This window comes from Centroberyx gerrardi, chromosome 3 (genome assembly GCF_048128805.1).
Source record: "Centroberyx gerrardi isolate f3 chromosome 3, fCenGer3.hap1.cur.20231027, whole genome shotgun sequence".
Lineage (NCBI taxonomy): Eukaryota > Metazoa > Chordata > Actinopteri > Beryciformes > Berycidae > Centroberyx > Centroberyx gerrardi.
This window is the reverse complement of record NC_135999.1, coordinates 2,725,887-2,749,605: the sequence shown is the minus strand read 5'-3', so window position 1 is coordinate 2,749,605 and position 23,719 is coordinate 2,725,887. Positions and strand designations below refer to the sequence as shown.

At 42.0% G+C, this 23,719-nt stretch overlaps 1 protein-coding gene across 2 annotated transcripts in view; it reads left to right on the top strand.

The window, feature by feature from the left end:
• Positions 1-23,625, top strand: part of gne (glucosamine (UDP-N-acetyl)-2-epimerase/N-acetylmannosamine kinase) — a 30,250-nt gene extending 6,625 nt beyond the window's left edge. For both annotated transcript variants that reach the window (XM_071899160.2, XM_071899159.2), the window contains exons 2-15: positions 4,459-4,530; positions 5,224-5,381; positions 6,333-6,579; positions 7,015-7,222; positions 7,451-7,603; positions 8,110-8,322; positions 12,761-12,848; positions 15,886-16,096; positions 17,838-17,967; positions 18,083-18,304; positions 18,897-19,079; positions 19,490-19,606; positions 20,874-22,128; positions 22,177-23,625. In XM_071899160.2, the coding sequence (XP_071755261.2) occupies positions 4,477-4,530; positions 5,224-5,381; positions 6,333-6,579; positions 7,015-7,222; positions 7,451-7,603; positions 8,110-8,322; positions 12,761-12,848; positions 15,886-16,096; positions 17,838-17,967; positions 18,083-18,304; positions 18,897-19,079; positions 19,490-19,606; positions 20,874-21,109 (2,220 nt within the window). In that variant the 5' untranslated portion in view covers positions 4,459-4,476 and the 3' untranslated portion in view covers positions 21,110-22,128; positions 22,177-23,625. The remainder of the gene's footprint in view (positions 1-4,458; positions 4,531-5,223; positions 5,382-6,332; positions 6,580-7,014; positions 7,223-7,450; positions 7,604-8,109; positions 8,323-12,760; positions 12,849-15,885; positions 16,097-17,837; positions 17,968-18,082; positions 18,305-18,896; positions 19,080-19,489; positions 19,607-20,873; positions 22,129-22,176) is intronic.
• Positions 23,626-23,719: the final 94 nt, after the last annotated feature.

Here is a 23,719-nt window from a genome sequence, read left to right as displayed (position 1 = left end):
AATATTCACACACCTGTGTCTTCAATTTGAATTTGTAGAAAAGATTTACACATTTTTTTGTTGAGATTCTATTGAAATTCAGTGCTACTTGGTGAACCATGTATGAACCGTGTATGTAGAGTTTTCCATTGGCTGCTAGCGATACGTAAAAGGTGTCAAGTGATGTACTTAAAGGTGATAAAACACCTCACTATGAACTTTAAGGAGGACAAGATTGAATATGTATCCATCTACTGTTTTACACATCATGACTACATAGAATGCATATTTTGTGTGTCTGCATATTATGTTTCTGGTCTCCAGTAAACTCCAACAATAGGACCATTATGTTAGGCTCAGATCAAGGAGGATAGATGAAGTTTCCCTTTTACCCCTTTGAAAACTGAATAAAGATGGTAAGAGTTATCTAATACTCCTAGCAGAGCCTAGATCAGCAGGGAGAAGAAATGTGAACCATGCTAAAATTTACACTAAATTTTGACTGTAGCTTTCTACAGGCTTTCTACCGCCCATGTTTGGTACGTTAACAACCATTGTCCAGTGGGAGAATGTTTGAATTGGCTCCTGTGACCAGTGGGCGAAAGAAGCCCACCAACCCAGGCTTCCCGTATTCTAAGCTTCGTCAATAATGGGTTGGTGATTCATTTAAATGCAAACAGCAGCAGTGTGACAATGTGCCAATAATAACAAGCATGCGTGCAGCTTCTCGATTTGAAAGGCCGTCAGTGTTCCTTGCATGCAGTGTTGCTTGGATTCAGTATTGATCCACCCAGTTCATAGTTCATACAAGGATGTGCAGGTGTCAACAGGCTACACAATAGCCTCCTTGATCCAAGGTGGTAGGCGAATCCTCCTTTTCAATATCATTAATACAGGGTACTTATAGTCATAGAAAGCCTGAAAAAGTCATGGAATTTGAATCTGTTATGGTAATGACATATTCCCCAAAAAATATCCTGCCGTCCACTAGGTCATTTCTTAGTTTCAGATCACGCTGCCTGTTAAATAGCCTGGATCTCTGTGCAGGGAAAGGTCTGGAGAGGCTAGATGATGTTTTAGCACTAGAAAGGCCGTGGGCTGACATAGCTGGATGTTGAGATCAATTCCATGGAAAGTAACTTGATTACTCACATCCACATACTTTTAGAACAATAGTGCGATGACGCACACAGAGTTGCCGGACATGAAAATTTGGATATGTCTATAGATGAACTGAAAGCATTCACTGTGCTTCAGTATTTCCATGCAGTATAGCCCATGCAGTAAAACGTCAACAGCTACTGGCCAGAAAAAGTTGGACCAGACTTTTCAGACAAACTATGCCAAGGAGCCGCTTCAGAGAAATCCTGTGAGAGTGTGTGTTGACTGTGGATTGGAGGAATAAGAAGACGGATGAGTGTGTGGATAAAGCCGCTTTTTAAAACTGCAAGAAAGATGTAATGGACTGAGCTCATATGTATGTAGGCCTGTACATATTTGACATTAAACACATCACATTGATAATGGCTAGCCTATTTCCTATTATTATATACTCTTTTCCCTTGGTGTGACATTATGTCATTGCAAAGCCACATACAACTTCACCGACCAGCACATTGTTTATTTTTAATGTTGTGATCTATTTATTTGTTATTTCATGTACTCTCATTCTCCTTGGGAGGAAAAGGCCATCATCATTTCATGATCACCACAGCCCCATTTGAAATTAATCTTGGGGCTTCCCAATAGGTACCATCCAATGCACCTTCGGTTGGCAAGTAAACATAAGATCAGGATTTTTATCCATCCACCATCAAACAGACTGTCATTTGTTAGGAATTGAGTACCATGAATAGCTTGAGGAATCATATCAGCCCTAGTGGGAACCCTGTTAATAAGTTGCAGGTTTCAAGTTTCCTTTATGATGTAGGTTTATCTAAATGGATTTTATCTGTCATATTTGCCCACCAATCTCAAGCTAATAGTTTAACTGTATTCTATTCAGTAAAAGTAATGGTTTCAGGTCTTTGTCAGTGGAAGTTGGAATGTTTCAGTGAAAAAATGCTATTTCTATTGCTAACACTCCTATAAGTTGGCAGCGTCACTAGTGAAGTGAGTTCAGCTTGTTCAGCAGACTCTCATAGAGCACACAACAATCTTCCAGGAGGTACTTAAACCCATTCCAGAGCTATATCCAAGGGCATTAATGGGGCTCATTTAGATGCTAAATATTTTGTATAACATTTTTAAGATTCAAATGGTTTGTTAGGTCGTCAGAAAAAAAACTGGGCTGAGCTGGCTGAGAGTGAAGTAGGAAGGAAAAATGCTGGCATTAGGCCACATTACAGAAGAAGGAATGCTGTGGCTAAATCCTGTACTTGTGCTGGGAAAATAAATGCAACTTGCAGATATGTGGAAGTCATCTAAGGTGGACAGGTCATAGCACAGTCCCTCACATGGATGTTGCGAAGTAAGTGGCAATTTTATGCCAACTTAGAGTGTTGATTCACAATGGCAATGTTGTAGTTATAATTTTACCACGGTGGTAAATCAGGGTCAGTCAAGTCAGGGTGAGACACTTCAGTCCTCTAGACCTGTGCACATCAAACTTCATCATAGTTTACAACACTGGAGAAAAGCGGTTTCTTCAAACCCTGTCTGTTCTTTATTGGGCAGCATCTAATAAATATAATGAAGAAAAGGTTGTGTTTCTGTAAATTATTAATCTTCACACCCTAGCTGTGAATTTTGACCTCCCATAACCCTCTTCTCGTGTTCAGATAGAACTAATAATCATTGCCACATAGAAAAGGAGCGCAGTTCAACCTGGAAACAAAAAGACAAAGATGTTGTATTTACTGTATTAATTACTAATACAGGAAAAGTTATGACAGCCTCAGTAGGAAAACACAAAAAACATTAATTTTAGCATTAACGTGTTAACGGGGAACATACTTTAACGATTTCTTTCCCCTCTGCCTCTACCTATGCATTGTGCAGAATCTGTACTTCCAATAGTTCTTAATTGTTGAATGGTCATGCACTGTAGGACCCGTGGTACAATCTGGTCCAACTGTTTGTACCGATGTCTGCGGCTCACTGCTGTTTCCACAGTTGCAGTTGCTCCGCCTGTGTTTTTGAAAACACATCTTAGTCGATGACACAGTCCGTCCTAGAACGGAGGAACAACACATCTGCGTGGAAGACCTCGGTCACTTCGGGCCAATATTGACTCTAGGCCTTGATCAACATAGCAGGGAACAAGGGGGGTGGATCTGTTTGATACCATGCAGGCGGACAGGGCACGACTCCAATGACTTCATCCGCAGCGGCTGCTGGTTTCACATTTACCAGCCATTTAAGTTTTCGCCCATGCCAAAATAATTTTTAGAATATAGCCTAACATGCAAAAAATAGGAAGAGTTGGAAACAAGGGGGGTAGTTTAGTTTGATGCCATATTGGGGAATGTCCATCTACATTGTTCCATAATGGTTATTGCCCGCTTTAAAGTAGACTGTTGAAGACTGAGTAGAATGTCTGATCAAGATGTAGCCACAGGATGTCACAAGAGCCCGGTTTTTCAGGTCTGCCACTGAGAGTCGAGGAATTTGATAAGGTGTCTGGGGAAATCAGAGAATGTGAGGGCATTTTACAAATGGGTCACTGTAATGTGATTTATCAACATGTATTTTACAACATGTTTCACACATTTGTTGAATTCCCTGTTGGTTTTCAGCCCAACTGTAATGGAAACAGACTGGTTTAGCAACATTAACAAACCAGGAAAGAAGAAAATGTTTTGGTCATGGATGCTTTCCAACCTAGTCATGCAGTGTTACATCATTTTACATCCTCCTGTGACATTAATGACCCCTCCTTCTCTACTCCCAGAATGCAAAGGAATGAGCCTGAACGCTGTCAGTGTCATTTAAAGAGTGTCTTTGTGCCAGGTGATGTCACCACCTGTTGTACTCTATAGAAGGAGACATCACCTGGCACAAAGACCAGCCAATAGCATTTGGCCAGTGCAGTACCCTACTTTTCACCATTAGGTGTCAGGCTTCACCACAGATTTGGGTGGGGATTAGTTTAATGCACTCTGTCATATAAGTGCTTGTGGACATAGCCGTGCCCATTTAGGTCTGAACAGCCAATGAATTTGGAGAAAGGCTTTGTGAGAGCTGTGACTTTGCCCTGCCATGCTATGCACAGTTCCACGTTCCACGTTAACTGCTGAAGGGAAAGTGTGTCTGCATAACGTGTCTTATGTATGTGACATAAAGACATATTTTTTGTAGCTTAGTGTTTTTTTGTTTTCAGTGTCTGCATAATAGGGAAGCCCAAGTAAGTAGGCTATGACTTCTGTGTGTGTGTGTGTGTGTGTGTGCTCTGGTTGATGGATATCAATATGCTTCCCAAAGCCTTAACTATCTCTCCCCTGCTCTCTTGCCTTTGTTTCTCCCTTCGTCTGTTTGTAGGAGCTGTACTACCTGAGAATGCAGAGGAGCAGAGAAAAGATGGAGAGGGGAATGATGGAAGAGCAACAGCAGGTATGACTTTCTGTGTGTGTGTGTGTGTGTGTGTGTGTGTGTGTGTGTGTGTGTGTGTGTGTAAGGGTGTCAAAGGAATGTTATATCAGCAGTTGGTTGTTAAGAAGCATGTATACACACATGAAGCATCACATTGACATGGTTGTGTAGAGACGGTTTCCAAAGTATTTTAGGACCAATATTAAGACCACGTAATTGACATTGAATTGCACCCTCTTGCGCAATACCTCCATTGCCTCAAGCCTGTAAAAAACCTACTTTAACCTGCCCCCTGGCCTTCATCTACATCTCACCTGCACTAGTAGTTTCACCTGCACTAGTTCAATAGGTGAAATCAGTAAGGCGTCATATCTTTGACCTGGATTCACCTGGTCTGTTAATTTCATGGAAAGAGGAAGCGGTCCTACGGTTTTGTATGCTCAGTCTACATCAATAGCTAATTTCTGAATCTGAAGCATGTATGCGTACTGATTTTACGATCTTGTCCAACAAGTATAGAAAGTCCAGAAAAGTGCTGACCTCTTGGTGACCCCAGTAGCGAATTAGCTCCTTGTAGCCTTAGGGGTTGATTCCAAGTTAAATTGAAGCAGGCACAATTGTGCACATCAGGCATCTAGTGGAGAGTGCTGCATGTCTATGTGTATTAAAGTCAAATTCACGTTATTAGTGTATGCGTGTGATAATTACCTCCAGCTGGCGCAGTCTAAGAGGAGGCTGAGGGTGTGTGTGGCGACCTGCAACAGAGCGGACTACTCCAAACTGGCCCCCATCATGTTCGGGATCAAATCCCACCCTGACGAGTTTGAGCTGGAGGTGGTGGTGCTCGGTTCACATCTCATCGACGACTACGGGTAAGATCAACTGGGAGCCTTCTAAAAAATGAATAAGAGTGGTTAATGCAGAGCCTCTCCCATAAAACCTAAATCATCGGCAGAGGAAGTGAAAATACTCTGTTGTCACATGTGTACGAACGTGTTCACCCTGACATTCACCCGCCTCAGCCTGTATAGCAGGTAGATGCACTGCTGCATTTTTTATGGATTACTTGTGTGTCATTGTTGAAGGAGAGACTGATCAAGGGTGGTAATTTTAGGTTGGCGATGCCAGTTACCACTCCCTTAACTGCTCTTTCACAGAATTATAAGGCTATAATTAGGCATTAGGCAGGGTAGGGTTTGAAAATTAAAGTTTAGTAGACGCCTACGTTTTAGCTTAGTATATGTGGACTTCTCTGGTGCATACTTATTTATATATTTATATTTACAGCTGTTTATGCATTGTTTAAATATGTAATAATGTACTTACTGCTTGGTCTCAAACTGGGCTATACATAGCCAAAAAGATCCTGAGCTATGTGAGAGCTAATGTGATGTCATTGAAATCACATCTAGTGCTCAGCTGGTCAAGTCAGGGTTGGGTTGAGTTTACATTCAGTTCAGGCAATATACGTAGTGGATTTTAAATTTGCCATGACGAGTTGAAGGAAAACTTGCAAACGGCAATTTGTCTGCAATCAGATTATTTCTAATAGTCTCTTAAATTGATCCTATCCCTCTGCATTCCGGATATCTTCTCTGTAGGATGGAGCAAATCTTTTTTCTGCAGAGCTCTGCTTCTTTTCTTAGCTTTTTCTTCCACTCTTTTTTCTTCCTTAGGAACACCTTCTGTAAGATAGAGCGGAATGATTTTGACACTGGCTGAAAGTGAGAAGGGGAAGAGGACTTTTCCTATATATAATATCCTGTTTCTTCTTTCTGTTCTTTGCGTCTTCTCGTTTTTCTTTTCCACTTCCCCCTATGCAGGAACACCTTTCGTATGATCGAGCAGGACGACTTTGACATCGGCTCCAAGCTCCACACCATAGTGAGAGGGGAGGATGAGGCGGCCATGGTGGAGAGCGTCGGGCTGGCGCTGGTCAAACTCCCTGACGTCTTACAGAGGCTCCGCCCCGACATCCTGGTTGTCCACGGCGACCGCTTTGACGCGCTGGCCCTAGCAACCGCCGCCGCCCTGATGAACATCAGGATCCTACACCTGGAGGGAGGAGAGGTGAGGACATTACAATATTGAAATAGGTGCGATATCTAAATCAAATTTCCAAGTCTGCTGAACAGTATATCCCTCTTGGCCAAAGTATTTCAGTCTTATCTTCATTTAGTTTCAGGAAGTTCTTGCTTGCAAATAGGCAGGAGATCAAGGAACTTAAAGCATATGCATCTGAGGGCTCAACACAGATGTAGAGTTGTGTGTCATCAGCATAGCTATGGAAATTAACATTATGCTCTCTGCTGACATCACCTAAGGGAAGCATAGTGAGAAGAGTAGCGGACCGAAAGATATGTCATACCTGTCTGATGCATGACCCCCAAGACTAACAAAGAATTTTCTCCCATATGAGCGGAACTAATTCAGAGCACAATCAGAAAAACCTATTCACCTACCAAACCTTGATGACATAAATATAACCCCCCCCCACTTCCCCAGGTGAGTGGAACTATTGACGACTCCATCCGCCACGCCATCAGTAAACTGGCCCACTACCACGCCTGTTGCACGCGCAGCGCCGAGCAGCACCTCATCGCCATGTGCGAGGACCACTCTCGCATCCTCCTGGCCGGCTGCCCCTCCTACGATAAGCTGCTGTCAGCGCACCACAGAGAGGACTACATGGACATTATCAAGTCCTGGATAGGTAAGTGGGGAAACGGAGACAGGGAGGAAGTGTGTGTGTGTATGCTAGAAAAAGAGTGTTATTGCAGTGTTGAGTGAAACGGAGGGTGTAAATGCTGTGCTTGTCTACTTCTATAAGGTGACAAGGTACAGCAGCATGAAGACATCAAATAAAAATCCATTAAGATCTATGGCCTAATGTGTGTGTGTGTGTGTGTTTCTATGTGGTGTGTACCGCCTTATCTTGCAGGTGACAAGGTGCAGGAGCGTGACTACATAGTGGCTCTGCAGCACCCGGTCACCACCGACATCCAGAACTCCATTAAGATCTATGGGCTAATGCTGGACGCCCTGCTCTCCTTCAACAAGAAGACTCTCATCCTCTTCCCTAACATTGACGCCGGTTAGTGACACCTCAGTTGCTTTTCTTTTCTTTTTTTCTCTTTATATTCTTCTCAGTGTGACTGTCTCCAGAAAGTGGAACTAGGATCACATGATTTAGGCAACAATAACCATAATAATAGTAATAATAATAATATTGTGCCACAAGGAAACCAAGTTGCACCATTTTGGCACGAAGGGAGGCTAATGGAATTGAAATGTGTTAATCCGTTGGAGGGATTCCTGTTTAAATCTAGACTGCAAAAAATATCTATCTTAACATGGCATAGTTTAGGAAGTCTTCTTTTTTTTTCTGAGAAGTGAAAAAATCTACCAATGTGGTGAGATCATTTTATCTGTTTTGAATGGAAATCAACTTGTTTCAATAATCTCCTTGAATAAAGTGTCATTTTATTCTTACTAGTGGAGTGATTTGCCTTGTTTCAAGATATTGACTGTTGTTTCCAGAAAATTCTCTCATGTTTTTGACCTCTCCATCTCTCGACCCGCCCCTTCCCACGTAAACAGGAAGTAAGGAGATGGTGCGCGTGATGCGGAAAAAGGGCATCGAGCGGCACCCCAACTTCCGGGCGGTGAAGCACGTTCCCTTCGAGCAGTTCATCCAGCTGGTGTGCCACGCCGGCTGCATGATCGGAAACAGCAGCTGCGGAGTACGGGAGGCCGGGGCCTTCGGCACGCCAGTCATCAACCTGGGAACCAGACAGACGGGCAGAGAGACAGGTAGGTAGACACACGGACGAGGAGATAGATGGACTGATCGGATACACATGAAGCCCTGATAGGCTTATAAAGCTTAATTAACTATTGTTGGGAATTAAATCAAAGACAAATGTTATATTGAGAATAACTCTAAGGATTAGGCTATTATGGATTTTTAGGGTTAGGGTGAGGTGAAAAAAATTAAAATAGCTTTATTACATTGGCAAGTTCTAAATACTGAACATGATTAAAATCTAGCTCCAGCGCGTTTCGGCGTCTTGCCTTCTTCTGGGAGTATGGTAAGACACTACTGTTGTGATCCACACGGTAAAAGGTATGATTAACCAAATTTTTATTGTAATACAAAGCAAACAAGACAAATGGGATGTGTAGGAAGTATCAGCGTGTCGAGCTGGTGGTGGATGCAATAGTCAGCATGTATGGTGTAGGGGTGTTGCTGCGTGCAAGAAAATAAAAAGCCAACAAACAAAAGATACCTGGCGGGGAGCGGGAGAGGGAGAGCGAGAATGGGCGAGACATCCGCCCTTTATAACCTCCATCCCAGGTGATGGCCATCTACGTAATGGGGGAGGGAAAGCTGGGCAGGAAATGCAAAGAGAGACAGCTGGGAGGGCAGATGGCCCGGGGCCATCACACTACATAAAGGAAAGACAAAGGTGAAACAGGTGTCCTCATTCAGCAATCCTTGTCAACCAAACAATTGGAGTACAGGTAGCCGCTCCCCTAGAGTAAACAGGCAGGAAAAACAAGAGGCAGCGTCAACTTAAAACAAGTTGGATTTTTATATGTGATAACTAATCATAGAATCATTGTGTCAGAAGCGCTGCTCCTCCAGGACCTGTTGCAACCAGGACCAGCAACTACTACACCCAGCCTATTTGACCAACTAAGACAAAATAACAATATTGATATTAAATTCATGGCTTACCTTAATATTTTGCAAACTCCCTTTTAAACGCTTTTTATTGCTCCAATGAAAAACACACCTTTAAGGAATGACAGACTGCAGTTATTAGGGATGCACCGATACCACTTTTTCAATGCCGATATCGATTACGAGTATGAAAGTTTAAGTATCGGCCGATACGGAGTACCGATCTGATCCATTACTTTTACTGAACAGTGCAGGCTTACTCCCTTAGTTTGGGGTCAATGGACAAAATTATTGAGATAAAATCCTTGTTTTTCCCACTGTTTGAGAAATACAGGCTTCTATGTGCCACAAATGCATAAAATCAAGACAGTTTGCTTTTATTTCTTACATGTTACTCATGGCTTTTGGTATGAGATTTTAGTCTTGGGTAAAATCTCCGATACCGATATTCCATTTTAGCCCGGTATCACCGATACCAGTATCGGTATTGGTGCATCCCTAGCAGTTATATGGTCACAGAAAGGATAGGCTATTTGGTGTCGGCACATTTCAAAGAGTGTGTGCTGCGTTAATAACGTTTCATCTCTCACCAGAGCACAGAGTTTTAATTAACAGCTTGTTAGAGTAGTGAAACAATGTGGAAGACAGGTACACAGTTGGGTTTATTAATTTGGCTTTGAGAGAAAACAAAAAGTAAACTGAAACTATGAGACAGTTTATGGATTCAAACAATTATAGAAAATAATCGTCCTTGTTTCATATAAACGTGATCACCCGATTATACAGCCCTAGAGATAGTGAGAGCGATACTACTAGTCACTGATGAATTACTACAGATAAACACATTAAGGTGTGGCTATGCAGAAACATGGCAGGAATTATTTACACTTTTAGGTGCTCTACTTGGGCAGTATATATTTCTTTCACTGGTGCACCTAAATTAAATAATCATTTCATGTTTGTTTCTCTACTTGAAAGTCACAATAGGCATACTTGGCTATTGTCATCAAGAGCTAGCAGCAAAAGTTTCAGCATTAATAATTCAGAACAGCCAGGAAGGAACGTTTCCAGTCACGTGTAACAGCTGCTTGTCGTCACAAACGGGTAGTTCTTCATATTTTGTGGTCAGCATTCACTGGTGACAGCTAAGTACAGTATGTTAACCTGAGATGCTATCACAAGTACACAATCAATGTTTCGCTCACATGCGACAACAATCAGGATAGAAGAACAGAAGAAAGAAAGGAAAGGCAAACACTATAAAGACGCTAATGTTAAAATTTTTAGTTTTTCCGTCTCTTCCTACTGAAACTGCCCTAACTTTTTCTGTATTCTCACAATACGTTCAACATCTTTGCCTGGTCTTCATATAATTTGTTATTTTTGAGAAACTAATGCATAACCATTGAAAACCACTTAAACTGCTAAAATGCTCCTTCCCTTCCCCACGCTTCTGGGTTGGAAGTCCTGTCTCTGTTTCTATCTATCGGTGGGCGAAGACATTTAGTTCTTTCTGAACGTAAGAGGATTGTGGGAAAATGTACTGCTAAGGTGTGAAGATTAATTGTTTCATAGAAGCAATATGCGATACCTAATCATGGAATCATTGTGTCAGAAGCGCTGCTCCGCCAGGACCTGTTGCAGCCGGGACCAGCAACCACTACACCCAGCCTATTTGACCAACTAAGATAAAATAACAATATTGATAATAAAATCATGGCTTACCTTAATATTTTGGAAACTCCCTTTTAAAAGCCCAATTATTATTGCTCCAATGACAAACACACCTTTAAGGAATGACAGACTGCAGTTATATGGTCACAGAAAGGATAGGCTATTTGGTGTCGGCACATTTCAAAGAGTGTGTGCTGCGTTAATAACGTTTCATCTCTCACCAGAGCACAGAGTTTTAATTAACAGAGAGTTAATGTAGTAGTGAAACAATTTGGAAGACAGGTACACACTTGGGCTTATTCATTTGGCTTTAAGAGAAAACAAAAAGTAAACTGAAACTATGAGACAGTTTATGGAATCAAACAATTATAGAAAATAATCGTCCTTGTTTCATATAAACGTGATCACCCGATTATACAGCCCTAGAGATAGTGAGAGCGATACTACTAGTCACTGATGAATCACTACAGATAAACACATTAAGGTGTGGCTATGCAGAAACATGGCAGGAATTATTTACACTTTTAGGTGCTCTACTTGGGCAGTATATATTTCTTTCACTGGTGCACCTAACCTAACAGCTGCTTGTCATCACAAACGGGTAGTTCTTCATATTTTGTGGTCAGCATTCACTGGTGACAGCTAAGTACAGTATGTTCCTGAGATGCTATCACAAGTACACAATCAATGTTTCGCTCACATGCGACAACAATCAGGATAGAAGAACAGAAGAAAGAAAGGAAAGGCAAACACTATAAAGACGCTAATGTTAAAAGTTTTAGTTTTTTCCGTCTCTTCCTACTGAAACTGCCCTAACTTTTTCTGTATTCTCACAATACGTTCAACATCTTTGCCTGGTCTTCATATATTTTGTTATTTTTGAGAAACTAATGCATAACCATTGAAAACCACTTAAACTGCTAAAATGCTCCTTCTCTTCCCCACGCTTCTGGGTTGGAAGTCCTGTCTCTGTTTCTATCTATCGGTGGCGAAGACATTTACCGTAAATCCTCTAATATTGGCCCAGGCCTTTATTTACCTCAACTGCAGAGGGTACCAGGCCTTTATTGGAAGCAGGCTTATATTAGAGACAGGCCTTTATTTCTAATTCCCTCTGTTTGATAAGTATATTTGCTCATATTTTAGTACGAAGCCTTTTTGTTTTCTGATCTGCTTCTGTTGGGGTTCGTTAGGTAGATGTTTTTTTGTTACTGCAATGCATTACGATAATTACGGTAATCGACGACGGCACGCTCCAGAGACTTCCGCCGACCGAGCTGTCTTGTGGCACTTGTACGTTACTACAAACTACAGTTACAAACAGGCACCAGGAGTTTACCGGTATCCACCGTTGTTTGCATGTAAGCTGAAGCTAACTGAAGCTAACTGAACCTGGGCTCCGATGTGTTCCCGGTGATCCGGCCGAGATTTCGGCGGGGCTCCCGACGCCGATGCGTCACCGGGCGTCCGGGGCTTGGATCGGGAGGATCGATGCGGGCCGTGGGCGCGGTGGAGAGGACAGCGGCGGAGGGAGGAGACGGACACGGTCCAGCCATATACTAGGTTTTGACCTAGTCTTGTTTCCTTTGTTTTTTCCCCTGGCCTGTATTTGAGGCCGGCCTTTATTTGTTCGTGTCGACCACGCCCCCGGCCATTATCGGAGACCCGGCTTTTAATTGACTACAGGCCACTATTAGAGGATTTACGGTAGTTCTTTCTGAACGTAAGAGGATTGTGGGAGTTGTGGGAAAATGTACTGCTAAGGTGTGAAGATTCATTGTTTCATAGAAGCAATACAAAAAAAACAGACCTCCATTATCCCCTTGTTGAATGTCCTGCCTCTGCTTGTGTGTCTGGGTATCGTGCTGACGACATCTACCTCTCTGCCAGGTGAGAACGTTCTCCATGTGAGAGATGCTGACACTCAGAATAAGATCCACCATGCTCTGAAGCTGCAGTTTGGAAAGAGATACCCCTGGTAAGACCAATCTGTCTCTCGATCTGTCTTTGTCCTCCTCTGTTTCTCCATCCATCCATCCTTCCATCCATTTTCTAGCCCATTATCCGGGTCAGAATCACGGTGGTAACAGGGAAAACATCCTCCCCCACAACATCCTCTCTATTCCCTTCCTATTTCTGTCTCTCCCTATATGTTCTTCTGCCTTCTCTTTCAGTTTTTGCTAAAGGTGCTATGTGTAGCATTTTAACACCAATAAATCATTCATCACTTTGATTTTGAGACATTTGTATAATTACCATAAACAAACGAGAGCATGGCCGAGCAGAACTTTACGCCACATTGTGTGCCACTGGGTCGGATTTGGCTGGAAATCCTGAATTCATTTACAACACAAAGGGAGATCGCTTTACGGCACAAAACAGGAAGAGGGCCCTGTTCTTCCAGAGCAAACGGAGGTAAAGCTTTCAGAGTTTCTGGTAATGGCAGATGATGGAAGGAGTGAAAGGCTGATGGAAAAATCACTTCCAACATGTTTATCCTCTTCAGTAAAGACAAAGAGAAAACCTTTGATTGAAGACGCAAAGACCGTCTTCGCAACAGGAAGTAAAAAGGTTGATGGGAAATGTGGTCTTAATTAAGAAGGACTAGCACTAACAATACCACTGGCGTGAGATAGAGGCTGCCAACCTCGACCATGGTCTCATTTGTTTACAGTCATTACACCAAGGTATCACAGTTGATTTGACAATGTTATATTGATGTTAGCACCTTTTAAGATGCCTGTTTCTACCTTGCTTGTTTATATGTGTAAGTATAGGTTACATACAGTACTACCCAAGAACTGCAATATCAATCTCTACAATAGCTGTGATACCAAAGAATCTCAAGTATTGTATTGTTGATAGTATCATTAATATCAAAATTCATGGTCCACGCAAGACAGCACCATGTGTTGATAGCATTAAAAAAATGCACTCATTATTCAACAATTTGGTGAAGGCAGACTTAGCTGGCTAGCTCACCAGTTTGTCCCATTAACCTACTTTAGTACTTAAGACTGCTCCAAACCACTTTTCACAATTCTTTGGTGTGTTATCATGATGCTAATTGATATCTCACACTTGGTCTGGTATAGTATTGTAGGGTAAAGTCCAGGAGTCTTTACAAGTATATTACAAATACCAGCAAATGATTTGTGAGAACATTTTTGCAGGTCCTCACAAAGGATTTCAATTGATATGGTTTAGGGTTAGACATTTAGTGGTTATGGTAAAAGATTAGGGAATAAAATTAGAGCCGTTTTGGCGTGTTTACACTATTCTCTTTATTTATTTATTTATTTATTTTTTGCTTCCTCAACTGTATTTTGTGCCGACAATATAATGAAGCAGGTCGCACTTTGCTTCCATCCAACAGTGTCTATTCAGGTAGTGAAAACAATGTTTTGTTTACATCATAAAATAAGACATAAATACATGCTTGTATGTTGCATGTACCACTGGTTTGGGTTATTGTGTATTTTGTTTGAGCGAGGCAAAGAGAAGACTGTGGCTTTGGCCATGGAGACAGAGGAGCAAATCGAGCAGCTTGCGTAGCGTGAAACCCCGCCTCCTCTTTTTTTTTTTTTTGTGATTGGTCGGCTCACAATATATGTGGTCCGCGTTAGGGATGCCCCGATAACGTTTTTTGCCGCCGATCGTCTATGAGCCATATCTGCCGATACCGATTGGCCATACCGATAGTTTTTTTGTTTTGTTATAGCAGCTGGTATAGCAGTATTATAGGTCTAACAGTTTCCATTTTACATACATTTCATCCATCAAATTGAGTCCTGGTTAAAAAGTATCCACATTTTCTTTTTTTCTACCTCAATATTTACTTGATCATTATGTAAACAAAACCATGTGCGTTCTAGGTAGCAACATGATTTAGTGAAACCGAAGCACAAGACTCAGACTGTTGCCACTTGCCTGTGTTGTTGAGTCGTTAAATAAATGGAGACACCCTCCGAAGATATATATCCGTTTCAGTCTTTGTTTTTGTATAGCCTAAGTGAATGTTCTTAAGAGGGAGAGAAATGAGACTTTTCAGTTGCCTCTCCGCTGTTAGGGTCTCGACCAGACCTTAGATCGGACCCAAAAACACAAGCCCGACCCTACCTGAGCCCGTGCACGTTCTGTCTGAGCCCGGCACGGGCCCGTCCCATTGGCTGCATTTATGGGCCCGAGCCCGGTTTAAAACCGAAATTTTCTTAGTAAGTTGGCTGTTTATAAGTAGCTAAACTAATTCCGAGTTGTTTGAATGACAAAAATCTGTTCAGAATTACGTGTGGGATCTTACTGAATAGCCTATAGGCTACTTCCTCGCAAAAGACTCGCAAAGCGAGTGGTGCCGTAGGCAGCGAAAACCCGACACTTACATTTCAAATCGTAACCTTTGATTGACTGGTGATAAAAACATAATTGACACAAGGAATTAACAATCAGACTTTGCGGATTACAGAGAAATTTGAATGACAGAAATCTGTTCAGATTTATGCACGGGATCCATGGTTATCAACCTGCCTGCGTGCGCACGGCGCCAGAGGAGAGGAGGAGACGCTGTGCCGCCGCTGACTGAGATGTGAATATGTATCGATCACAGTGATTGATACATAAGGTTTAAGGTTACAATGTTATAATACATATAACATTCTGATTATCACACCAAATAGCTTACTCCCCACCCCAATTATAAAAAATAAAAAAAAGACGTTAGGCTTCTGACCACGAGAGTGGCCCGGCCCGGCCTGAGGAGTGCAGACCATTATGTAAACAAACGCACATGGCTCACGTGTTTTGCGTCATCGATCGGTTTTTGCAATCGGCGACTATAAAGCATTATCGTAATTCTCCGATCTCATATTTATACTGAATATCGGCCGATTCCGATTGCTGGCCGATCGATCGCGGCATCCCTAGTCCGCGTCATGTGGTCTCCCCTAAAACGTTGAGTGGTTGGAATAGTGTGAACACGGTCTTACGTAGTCCCAACACGTGTGCATGTTTCCCGCCAGCTCTAAGATCTACGGTGATGGCAGTGCGGTGCCTCGCATCCTCAAGTTTTTGCGGACCATCGACCTGGACAAGCCCCTCCAGAAGACCTTCTGCTTCCCCCCGGTGAAAGACCACATCTCCCAGGACATCGATCACATCCTGGAGACACAGAGCGCTCTGGCCGTCGACTTGGGAGGGACCAACCTCAGAGTGGCTATCGTCTGCATGAGGGTAGGCAGCATAGACTCTCACATGGACAGACACATCAGTTCAAGATTTTTGACTGAGCTTTTGAGTGTCCAATACACTTTTCACTTGGATTTCTGATCGACTTTAGGCTGTTAAAACGCTATAAACCTTCTCATTGGCATATTCCACCTCAGAATTTGAGCTTGATTAAAGTTTAAAACTCTTTTAAAGTGTGTTGGGCATGAGGCCAACACAATGCTCATTCAGTATGTCTTTCAATATGTCTTCTGATATACAGTATGCCGACCAAGCTTATGTGAGGTCGAGTTTGAATTATGGCTCATATGGCACCTGATGGACCCTCTTACATCTGGCATTAACATGGGTGATCAGACTGTATTCGGATAGAGTAAAAACTCATAAAATCCACCAGCCAGGCATAACATACTCATCAAAATACTCACAGATGTGGAACAAGCAACAGGTAGTTACTGTCAGTTTTAAAGGACGTAAACGTGTGTTGTGACAAGGGAAAGACAAATTTGATTTCAGTGTGTATACTTGAGACATATTTTAATGTCAGGTGTAAACGTAATCCATCTAAATCATATCTAGACCCAATCCAGATATGAGACCCATGTTAACGCCAGGTGGAAAGGGGGCATAACCCTGTCATGCATGGTCAGAATTAGTTCCAACATAGTCTGACTGGGTTTTTTGCTGGCTAGGCACCTAGCTCCCTGGTTGCTGGTTTGCCAGATGAGATGCAAAGCTGTACTCAGGTACCTCGCTATCAATCAAGCACACAGAGAGAAAAACCATAGGGTCATGGGAAATTTGCAACTTTTGAAGGCAGTGTTGATATACAGGAACAGGCAGGGCTAAACTGGAAAAACATGCTAGTGGGGAACAGACACGTACATTTTTTCCTAGCCACAAAACTCTCTAGCAATGGCATTGGCTGCTAGAATGTAACCAACAATTTAAAAATGTCATTACAAAGTGACAATAATATAATTTGGATGGAGAGCTTGTGAAATTGTGATGGTCAAGCCGTCTCATTTGTGATTACTACAGCAGAATAAAATGTAGCTAATATCACAATTCATTTTTCTGTCCCACGATGCTTATTGTCACATTTTTGTATTGCAATATATTGAATTTTGATACATGGTCTCATCCCTAATAAAGAGAGTTGTAGTTATGGGTAAAAGTACTCAATCTATACTGCCTCAAAATGTTGCCAATTTTTAAATATCATGACCTCAGCTTTTAATTTGTCAACCAATGAACTCCTTTGCTGTCAATATCGTTATGGAATAACCGATTGTTGTTGCAATAAATCAAAGCAAAGTGAGCACTTTGGTGGTCTGACTGCGCGACCATGATGGTTTGAATGACATCTAGAGTCTTTGTCCGGAGAATGAGAACGGATAGACCAGCACCATCATTTGCCTGTCGAGAAATGATTTGCATGGCACCCATAACCCTCAACAAATGTCTTCATTGTAATTCTACTTGCTCCTCAGTTCTGCGTTAATCTACCATGGCAGTTCACTACTTTGAATAATTGGTTTCACATTGGAAAAATATTGCTTTTACTCCAATTGAATTTATCTTCTTAATTTCCTTTTTTAGGATGCAATGATGAAATGCAGTCAAGCTTTACACGCCCGTATTGATTTGTTGTAAGCTCTCCTTTTCTTTTTATTTACTTGCGTTCTTTCTCCTCCACCACTTTCCCCTCTCTCTCTCTCTTCCTCTCCCTCCCTCCGCTGTCCAGGGTAAGATAGTGAAGAAGTACACGCAGCCCAATCCAAAGACCTACGAGGCCAGGATCCAGCTTATACTACAGATGTGTAAAGAAGCCATGCTGGACGCTGTCCGCCTCAACTGTAGGATACTGGGAGTTGGTACGTAGACACACACACACACACACACACACACATATAGTCTCTCTCTCGGTAACTCTCTGTCTTAAAATCCCGTTTCTTATTGCTCCTCCGAAATCTCTCGCCTCCGTCTCAGGCGTGTCCACGGGCGGGCGCGTCAACCCCCAGGAAGGCGTGGTGCTCCACTCCACCAAGCTGATCCAGGAGTGGTCCTCGGTGGACCTGAGGACGCCCATCTCCGACGCCCTGCACCTGCCCGTCTGGGTGGACAACGACGGAAACTGCGCCGCGCTCGCCGAGAGGAAGTTCGGACACGGCAAGGGAGTGGAGAACTTCGTCACCATCATCACCGGAACAGGTGAGGAGGCGGGGTGCACAGATGTTATTTCTATTTTACGAGAAGTGTTTTTTTTTTTTTTTTGAGACACTGAGCACTCCTATTTTCCTGTTCTCCAATTCCATTTGAGCACTTGTTCTTTTTTTCTCTTGTACTGCTGTTGGTTACCTCCCTTTGTGTAGGCAGGGTTGGAGAGTAACAAATTGCTTGTAATGAAATTACTGTAATCTGATTACAAATATGGTAATTCTGTTACTGTAATCAGATTAGATATTTTTGAAAAAAACAAATGATTATTTATTGGATTACTCAGACATGTTTTTAATGGAGAAGTGCATCTTTTTGCTTTCCGAGATTCTAAGATGATTAATATAACTTGAGGTGATGCTTAATCATGGTTGTAGATGATGAAATCGCTATTCAACAGCTATTAAAATCCCAGTCTATAAATGGAACCAAATCATCCAGCTAAATTTATATTTTAAAGATTTTGGAGATGAGAAATTTAAAAATAATTAATTGAAAGTAATTGATTAATCTGCTTAGTTTCTGTAATTAATGCAATTTTGTCAAGGCGATCTGTGTTTGCTAACATTCCTGACTGTGTGTGTAGGTATCGGAGGAGGGATCATCCAGCACAACGAGCTGGTCCACGGCAGCACCTTCTGCGCCGCCGAGCTGGGTCACATCGTGGTTTCATTCGACGGCCCGGAGTGTATGTGTGGCAGCCGAGGATGTATAGAGGCCTTCGCATCCGGCATGGCCTTACAGAGAGAGGCCAAAAGACTACACGACGGTGAGTGTGTGTGTGTGAGGCAGCCAAGAATATGTAGAGGCTCGACTAGATACCTAGGACTCAGAGAGAGGGGCTAAGAAATAATTATGCTTCCAGAGGTCTTACAAATGTTGTGCTTGGTGTAATAGTTTCCTAGCAGGAAATCAACCCACTTATACAGGCCTATCTTCTTACAGGACTGTTTATTTCCCCACTTTTCAGTTTTGTTTTTGCTGTGAAATTAATGTTATTCTAACCGTCATTAAACCGGTCTTAAAACAGATTAAATTGAACTTGATTGAAACCTGCAGATACCTTGATAACATATGTACCTAGCTGAATGGATATGAACCTATGGGTGTAATACACCATGTGCATGTGGTTTGTTGTGTATTAGTAATGTGTGACCTGTATGTCGGTGTGTCTTCCAGAGGACGTGCTGAAGGTGGAGGGGATGGACATGAAGCTGGTGGAGCCGGTCACCGCTGTCCATCTCATCAACGCTGCCAGACTGGGAAACTCCAAAGCTGAAGCTGTTCTCAACACAGGTCAGAGCCCGAAGCAAGCACACTCACACAAACACACACACACTTCTCATCTTTCTTAGTTTGTGACAGAGAGAACTGAGTGAGTTAGAACTGAGTTAGTATTTACAGTTAATCCCTTACTGATCATCTTGTTTGGGCTCAAAGCCAAAGAAAACCTAAACTTTTATATATCAAAAGATTATTTAAGATTTAAAGGTCCCATATGGTGTAAAACAGGACTCCCCTTGCCTCTGTGATGATAAAGGAGTTGGATGGTCTATCTAAACATGGTGAAAGTATCAAAACGCACGGTCGCCAACTAAATCCACACAATCCATATTAGAAAAGCGAGCCTCTAAACGAGCCGTTTGGACTTCCGTAACTTTGTGGCGTCACAAAGGTTCGCTCATTATCATTTCTGTAAGAAATAATAGACTAACAAAGTGTTTTTTTCAAAGCGGTCGAGCGGTTGTCATTGTTTATTACCGGAGAGTTTTCCCTACCTGTAGCTGCCTGTTCTGCCAGAGCTGTGTTGTCTCACGTTTCACTCTTGAAACGGTTAGCCAATCAGAACAGAGGGGTCGTTAATATTAATGAGCCTTAAAGACACGGCGACAGAAACGGCCTGTTCTTGGTAAGGCTCAGAGAGATGCTGGAAAATGAACGTGGAGAAATGGATTGAGAGTGTTTTTGGTTCATGACACCACACACACAGCTTTGAATGGACCTCAAGACAGAAAATAAAACACTGGAGAGTGGAGGATATGGGACCTTTAAGATTATTTAATTATTTTCCTGTTTCTCTTCCCCTCCAGCCCAACAGCACTGGGCAAGATTAAAACAGTCAGATTGTCACTCATATTTTTTCTCGTATTCAGTTTCAATTTCAATTCAAGTTGGCGTTATTGGCATGACAAGAGAAAGTTATGTGTTGCCAAAGTGTTCAGTGTGAACTCCGAGTAAATACAGTGTTTCTTATTATACATTTTTATATTATACATTTTTCTTATGTTATCATAGTGTGGACATTAGACATTTGGACAGAGTTTTAAGACAGTTCTTCTTTGAAATTTTCTTTAAAATTTGAAGGTAACTTGTCAGTTGAAACTTTCAGTTCAGGCTCTCTCTATACTCTCTGTCTCTTGCCCTCCACCCTCTCTGTTAGTGCAGGCTCTTAGCTGTAGTGAACAAGGCAACAATCCTCCGGCCGTTTCATAAATCGGTGGGCATCCGGTGTTCAAACAACCCACAGATAAACCGAATTCTTTTTTTCTCTTCCTCTCTCCAGCCTCCACGGCGCTCGGCGTGGGCATCGTCAACATCCTCCACATGATCAACCCCTCCCTGGTGATCCTGTCCGGCGTCCTGGCCTCGCACTACCAGGCGCCGGTGCAGCACGTCATCTCACAGAGAGCGCTGTCCTCCACCCAGGGCATCAAGGTCGTCACGTCGGACCTGGAGGAGCCCGCTTTACTCGGAGCAGCCAGCATGGTGTTAGATTATACTACCAGGAGGATATATTAGAGGGCTACGGCAGCCTGGGGGGGGGCGTCAAAGTCCTCGCCGCCTGCTTTGCTAAAGGCTGCCGCCGACAAGACGACTGCAAAGGTCCTATCTGTACTGCCCCGATAGACTCAGACAAGCATATTCTCCGACCAGTGAGAATCAAGTCCCTTGCCTGAGCGAAGAGCCACCGAGGGTTTCAGTCTTTCTTGAGGCTGCGGTCATTTCAAAGTTAGGCCTATCACTTCTTAATATATCAGTCTGTTGACAGCAGCAACAGCCGAATATGTATATGTCAACATGACAGGTAAAAGACAATAAATAATAGCTGATAATTCACTTACCCAAGGTCGTCATATGACCATTACCAATCTACTATGGTGTACGTCTGATCGTTTCCACCTTTAAAACTACAACCACAATCTTTGAGACGGGACAGCACGGGACCGAAGTCAGCGACGGCGACATTTATAATGTCACGGTCATCTTGGAGTCTGTAGACTGTCGCGGACATCTTTGAGCCCAGATGATTTTATGGCAACATTTACTTATATGAAGCCCCTGGTTGCCGCTGCTAGTATACCAGATATTGCGACTGAAGTAGCCGTGCGCTTGGGCCTCCTACAAACGTTCCCTCTCTTCCGCAGAACTGACCCCGACTGTTTTAAACCAGTGACTGATGCTTTCACAGGTAAATAATAATCATTGAAATTGCTGTTTAGACGGTAAACATATGTACTATGGTCCTCAAAGGCCTTTATATAGGCCGGGCCCTGATAGCCCAAACGTGTTCCTACAGTATGAAATTCTTGGAAGTTAAAATGAAGTTAAAAACGAAAAGAAGAAAGTGTGTCTCAAACACTGGTACAGTTCTTTCCGTTACATGTAAACATTCCGCGGTCAGGGAATAAACACATGCAGCATATCCTCTTTAGTATCACTTTGAAAAAAAAACCAAAACAATCTTCCATATCATTTAGGTAAGTGTGGAGCAGATATTTGAATTATCCGCTAGTGAAAAACGCATCAAGACTGTCAAGGTTGAATAAAGTTGCAGAGCGTTTTCGAACAAGCAGCAGCTTTCGAAGGAACTAACGCTCACCATCTTCAAGCCAAAATGACCTATACAGAACAGCAGCCCATCCTCTGTTGTCGCAGTATGATGTGGCTTGAAAGCGTGTTTTAGACGTGACCAAAATATCTCTGAAACATGTACTCTCCTCTTGCCATATCTCTCTCTTCTCCCTGTAGTTCCTTTCTCTCACTGTAAATGTACAAAACATTCTGGATCTGCAAACATGCAAGTATGGCAAGATGTACATGTAAATTTTATCTGGTTGGAGAAGTGTTTGCTTTGTTGTTGTAAATGAGACTATTTAAGATGATGAAGAAATCCCAGTGCTTTAAAAAGATGGGTAGGCTGTTCTGAAAAAGCTAATAAAATATAAATCATTAAAAAAAAAAAAAGATGGGTAGGTGACAGCTGAGTGAGCTATAAACAAGATCTTTAGGCAGGAGAAAAGTAAATGCAGCAGCCATATTGTGTTTCAACCTATGATTGCTCTGATGAAGACTGAATCGGGTTAGGTGGTGACATATACTGTGTGTAAATATATATGTATGTGTATATATATATATATATATATATATATATATATATATATATATATATATATATATATATCTCAATCTCAAAATGATAATTTGTGTCAGCTGGTTTGGATGAAATATTACTTATTGACCATCCCTTACAATTTTAAGTATTTAGGGGGATTTTTATTTAATTTTATTGATTTATTTGTGTAGGCCCATATAAACAAATCAATACATTGTTTTACATATACACTTTTTTTTTTTTTTTACATGGGAACAAAAAATCTGCTTCATGTGCAGTGAGGAAGCTGCTTTATGAAATGCAAATGCCACTGACATTGTTGCAAAATCCCCAACCCAGAATTTCTTTGCCCTTTATACTTTTTGGTATATTTACATAGCTTCTTAGTTTGACTTCGACATGGAAAATTGTGTTGTTGTTTTTTTTTGCAACTTTCACATTGCACCCTAACTCAGATGTTTATTTGAAATGCATGTAAAACTCATGTTTAGAAGCCACATATTGTCAGGCAGAATCAGAAAGAATCAGAAGATATTCAAGATAAACAAAGCCAGTAGTAGGGTGACAGTATTTATAGCAGTTATAGATTGGGTCACCAGCGGATTCACAGTATTAAATGTTTCAATATTTTTCTCCTTTACATTATGTCAGGTTTATGGTCCAGTCGCTGTCCGTTACCAGTTACCTGAACCTCTCTTTCAGTTTACATTTTTGAATTGTAATGAATGGGTCCCATCCATGACGCATGCAGTTTCATAGTCTTTTTTTCTTTGTGTGCTATGAGTCAGTCTATGCTGCCAAACGCAACTACGTTTGTATGTGCCTCACTTGTTTAATTATTTTTATGTTGTCCTGAACTTTTATGTCTTTATTACCACTACCATAACAGATGAGATTCAAAACATAAATTGCATCTTGACTAGCACGTCGTTGCCTTGTTTTTTCCCCCTTCTCTCTTTTTTCATCATTCCTCTGAGTGGGACTTACAAATTTAGGGTACATGGAAACTAGGTAGA